Genomic DNA, 5,744 nt, shown 5'->3' with positions numbered 1-5,744 from the left:
CTAGTATTTCGGTCTGATAGGTTAGGTTTTTAGTTAATTTAATTTAATTTAATTTATTTTAATCTAATTTATTGGTAGTTGTCTGGTTGTTGTTGTTGTTGTGATGATAATATTAATATTATGATATAATTAATATTAAGATATAATTATTGCTGCTATTGTTATTAATATGTATTTTTTTTAAAAAGGCAGCACAAAAACATACCAAAACATGTTTAGGAGTTGGGTCATTTTTGTTTGTGGTTTGATTCTGGTGGCTTTTCCAGGTTTGTTTGTGTTGTTGTTGATGTTGTTGTTGTTGCTGTTGTTGTTGGTGGTGGTGTTGTCCATCCATCCGTTTAACCAACTGACAACCAGACAGCCAACTAATCCAACAATCAACCATCTATTTAACATTCAATCTATCTATCATCCAGCCAACCAACCAACCAACCAACCAACCAGCCAACCAACCAACCAACCAATCAACCAACCAACCAACCAACCAACCAACCAATCAACCAACCAACCAACCATCCAACCAACCATCCATCCAACAAATCCTTCAATCCAGCAATAACGGAAGCGGATCTGTGCAATGGAAACGCGACGAAAAGTGCAGAACAGAACCTGTTGAGATGTTTGCGGTCCAGAGGCGATAATACGTTTCCACCGATCACCAAGAAGAATGGCTATCGCGTACCAACTGTCGTCCAAGTCGATCCTACTGGATACATCATCATGAATGTGGTGAGTGTGTGAATGAGTGAATGAGTGAGTGATTGAAGAATGATTGATTGATTGATTGATTGATTGATTGATTGATTGATTGATTGATTGATTGATTGATTGATTGATTGATTGATTGATTGATTGATTGATTGATTGAGTGAGCGAGCGAGTGAGTGAGTGAGTGAGTGAGTGAGTGAGTGAGTGAGTGAGTGAGTGAGTGAGTGAGTGAGTGAGTGAGTGAGCGAGCGAGTGAGTGAAAAAGCGATTATTGTTATCCTCATCATTGTAATAGTGACAATGATAAAAAAAAATTCGTTGAAAGAATGACAAAGAAAACTTTATTGAAGCCTCACTCTACCTAGATCTGGTAAGTTGGTGTTCTTGATGATGATGACGATGGTGATGATGACGATGGTGATGATGATAACGACGACAATAATGATGATGATGAAGATTGTGAAATTGATGATGGTAACGCTAACGATAATAATAATAATGATCAACCAATCAATCAGCCATTCATCCAACCAACCAACCAACCAACCAACCAACCAATCACTCAACCAACCAGCCAACAAATCAATCAGTTAGTAAGACGTCATTTCCGTATTGACGACGACGATGACGACCTTAAATTATTCAGATTTGGACTGACACGAGGTTATCTTGGGAACCGACCCTCTACAATGGGATCAAGGAAGTCCTTTTGCCCGCCAGAAATATGTGGTTTCCGGAGCCAAACTTTTACCTCGGGTTTATTTTCTTTGTTTTTTTTTTATCTTTGGTTGTTATTTTTTATCTTTGGTTGTTTTTCTTTGCGTTTTCTTTGTTTATTTTGCTTGTTTCACCCCCATCATCATCATCTTCTTCTTCATCATCATCATCATCATCATCAAGATCGTCATCATTATCATCACCACAGGGGTGTCTCTTCCGGCAAGACGGTGGTGAAGGGCCGAGGAATCCACACCTACCGAGCCAAAGTCAACTACAACGGCACCGTTCAATGGCCCCTATACATCGAATATCAAGGTGATGATGATGATGATGACGATGGTGGTAATGATGGTGGTGATGATGGTGATGATGACGATGATGATGGGGCTGATAATGATGATGATGATAATGATGGTGATGGCGATGATTATGGTGGTGATGATGGTGGTCATTCTCTCCTTATTCATTATTATTGTTCTTATTATTAATTATATTATTATTATTAATATAATTATTATTATAATTACTATTATAATCATTATTATTTTTAAGGGCACTGTCTGGTTGACTTCACAACTTTCCCTGAAGACAGCCAGAACTGCGAAGCGAAGATGTTTTTCCATCCTGATGACGAAACCCAGGTGATGATAGTGATGATGATGGTGATGGTGGTGATGATGACGGTGATGATGACGATGAGGATGACGATGAGGATGATGATGGCAGCCATAATTACCTTAACCATCATCTTTTTCATCACCACCATCATCATAAAAAAAAATCATCTTTGCCATATTCATCATCACCACCACCAACGTTATCATCATCATCACTACCATTATAATCATCATCATCACTACCACGATATCATCATCATCACCACCATCATCATCATCACCATCACCACCACCACCATCATCATTATCATCATCAGGTAACGTACAACGTATCTAAGGATTTATTTGCCCTTTCAATGGCTCCAGAATGGAAAGTCACTTACTCCCGCGTAGATGTAATGATGATGATGATGGTGATGATGATGGTGATGATGATGGTGATGATGATGACGATTATGGTGGTGGTGGTGATGATGGTGATGATGATGGTGATGATGATGACGATTATGGTGGTGGTGATGATGATGATGATGATGTTGATGATGGAGATTATGATGATGATGACGATGATGATGATGACGATGATGATGATGGTGGTGGTGATGATGGTGATGATGACGACAATGGCGTTATTAATAATATTATTCTTCAATATTTTGTTTTTAATAATAAGATAATTATATTAATTATTATTATTACCAAAATTATTATCAAAATTGTCTAGTATTTGGTATTTTCCACCGGTACAAAAGAAAGGTACAGGTTAGTTTCCCAAAAAATGAATGAATGAATGAATGAATGAATGAATGAATGAATGAACGAACGAACGAACGAACGAACGAATGAATGAAACGAACGAATGATTGAATGAATGGATGGATAGATGGATGGGTGAATGAACTAACACACCACATGACGTATCTACAAATTTTTTGGAAAAACAAACAAACATACATACATACAAACAAAAAACAAATAAACAAACAAAACAAACAAACAAACATACATACATACAAACAAACAAACATACAAACAAACAAACATACAAACAAACAAACAAACAAAACAACAAACAAACAAACATACATACATACAGTTTGAGGTTCGTGACAAACATGTCTAGAAGATCGCTGATCTATAGGCAGTCTCTCATTATTCCTCTCATCTTAATCGCCATCTTGTGTCTGCTAATGTTCTGGGTGCCTATTGCAAATAACCAGAGATTCGTTTATGGTTGGTTGGTTGGCATGTTGGCTGATTGGCTGGTTTGATGGTTGATTGGTTTGTTGGTTGGATGGTTGGATGGCTGGTTTTTGAATGGTTTGCTTGTTGATTGATTGGTTGGGTGGTTAATTGAATGTTTGGCTTTTGGTTGATTAGTTGAGTAAATCATTATTTTCATCATCACCACCATCGTCATCATCATCATTATAATCATTATCATCATTATTATTATTTTTATTATTATTTTTATTATTATTATTATTATTCTTACAAAATCAATCCCTCCAAGCCATCTCGCTCCTCATGTCCATGCTAATCCTCTTTCTCACCCTCCAAAACTACATGCCGACAGGCGTCCGAAAGCTGCCCATATTTGGTTATAATCATAACTATAATTACACGTATAATTATACTTCAATTTTATATTATATTATATTTTATTTAACATTATATTATGTTATGTTATATTTTATTTAATATTATATTTATTATAATTATATTTATGATTTTAACACTTTAAAATTATTTACTACTATCTGAAAACAATGATAATAATGATAATTATAATAATTATAATTTTAATAATAATAATAATAACGATAGTAATAATAATAATTATTGAGACTACCCTATTGCTGTCAGAAGACATTGAAAATTGTAATATAATACCGTGATTGCGATATTATTATGATGATAATAATAATTATAGTTATAATTATGGTTATAATTATACAAATTTTTAAGTTATAATTATACATATTTTATGGCCTTAAAACTCCAAATATGGTGTAAAAGAAGAGGGAAAAAATCTAAGAGAGCTTAAATAATTATTTTAAGGAAATAATAACAACTATAATTATAATAATTATAATTAATTATAATTATAATTAATTATAATTTCTGGCCAGTGAGGTGCTTGGTGCTGGAGATGGTTTTCCTCTCCTTCCTTATAGTCGTATCCATCTTCACCTACCTAGCCTACCACCATGATCCTAGAAATCCGCTTCCTGGTCTTGTCAGAACTGTCAGGGTTCATTATGAATAATATTTTCAAAATTATCAATATTCATTACTTTATAATTATTCATGTTTGTTATTCTAAAGCTGTTTATGTTTATTATTATCTTGATATATTTTTAGTGTCGTTATTTTAGATATTTACTTTCTTAAATAATAATTTTATTTATCATCACCGTCATCATCATCACAACTACCACCATCATCATCACCATCATCATCATCCATTACCCCCACTCAGCTCCTACTCAACCCATTCATCAAAATGTTGACCTTCGTCGGGGGCACAAGTCCCGCGGACACCCAACAACTACCCACTCACGCCGAAAACAACTACAACGCAGCAGCAGCGGCGTCAATCGCGACTACAACAACCGCAAAGCCATTCAAATCGGCCGTCGATCAAACCCTTCTTTCTCTATATGAATACTTCTCAGAAATGCGGGAGAGTAAATTTGAACCCGAGACCAGCCAGCTACTGAACAACGAGTGGAAACAAGTGGCTGTGGTCAGCGAGAGGCTCCTGTTCTACTGTGCTGTCGCCGCCTTTTTCATCGTCTCGGTGGTCGTCCCCATCGAAGTCTTCGAACATCAGTTTGATCTGGCGGGAGATTACTGAGTACTGAGAGAGTTTGTGATGAATAGGAAGCGTAAGGTAAGAGGATTGAAAAAGAGAGAAAATGAGAAAGAGAGAGAGAGAGAGAGAGAGAGAGAGAGAGAGAGAGAGAGAATTAAAGAATGAAGTATGTACAAATATTTTTTTGATGGATGTTGTTTGATTAAAATCAGTGAGAATTTAAGGGAAGTATACAAATAAGAAAAGGAAAATTGAAGGGAATAAAAGAGAGAAAGAGAGAGAGAGAGAGAGAGGAAAAAAAGAAAGGGTGGAAAAAGAGAGAAATTGAAAGAGAGAAAAGATTGATTTATTCAAAATTCGTTTTTAAGTTATTTTTATAGATTTATGAAACATTTATTCGTTTATTTTAATATTTTTTAAAATATTATAAATCATTTATTTATTTAGTTATTTATATATATATATATATTTATTTATTTATTAATTTATTAGAAAATAGTTCTAACATTATTATTTTTTCTGTCTTCATTTTGGCAAGATCGATTATTTTTCACGAATAATTATTCCATCTGTTTGAAATAAAACTGAGAATTTAGAAAAAAAATTAATAAAAAGTGCTTTACTTGAAAAAAAAAAGAATGAATGAATGAACTAATAAATAAATAAATAAATCACACACTCACACACACACACACTCACACATACACACGCACACGCACACACACGCACACACACACAAAGGTACAAAAACTATCAAACACACACAGGCAGATATAAACAAACATAACTGTGCGTACATAAACACGAGTAGCAATAGCTCAAAGTAATATTCTAATTAACTTGTTTGAAAAAACAAATATAATTTATTCAAAATCTTCGCC

General features: G+C 34.4%; 1 protein-coding gene across 1 annotated transcript; it reads left to right on the top strand.

Moving 5' to 3' along the window:
• Nucleotides 1-211: 211 nt before the first annotated feature.
• HELRODRAFT_183644 (hypothetical protein) lies at nt 212-4,905 on the top strand (the record flags this gene model as incomplete). The annotated part of the gene is made up of 12 exons (XM_009013236.1): nt 212-266; nt 554-729; nt 1,034-1,078; nt 1,355-1,464; nt 1,634-1,743; nt 1,981-2,069; nt 2,363-2,419; nt 2,770-2,807; nt 3,142-3,244; nt 3,622-3,670; nt 4,178-4,299; nt 4,528-4,905. 12 exons carry the CDS (start codon nt 212-214, stop codon nt 4,903-4,905), a joined length of 1,332 nt encoding a protein of 443 aa, XP_009011484.1.
• Nucleotides 4,906-5,744: the final 839 nt, after the last annotated feature.

This window comes from Helobdella robusta, assembly GCF_000326865.2.
Source record: "Helobdella robusta unplaced genomic scaffold HELROscaffold_113, whole genome shotgun sequence".
NCBI classification, from domain to species: domain Eukaryota; kingdom Metazoa; phylum Annelida; class Clitellata; order Rhynchobdellida; family Glossiphoniidae; genus Helobdella; species Helobdella robusta.
The sequence above is the reverse complement of the archived record's forward strand: the minus strand, read 5'-3'. Positions and strand labels throughout refer to the sequence as shown.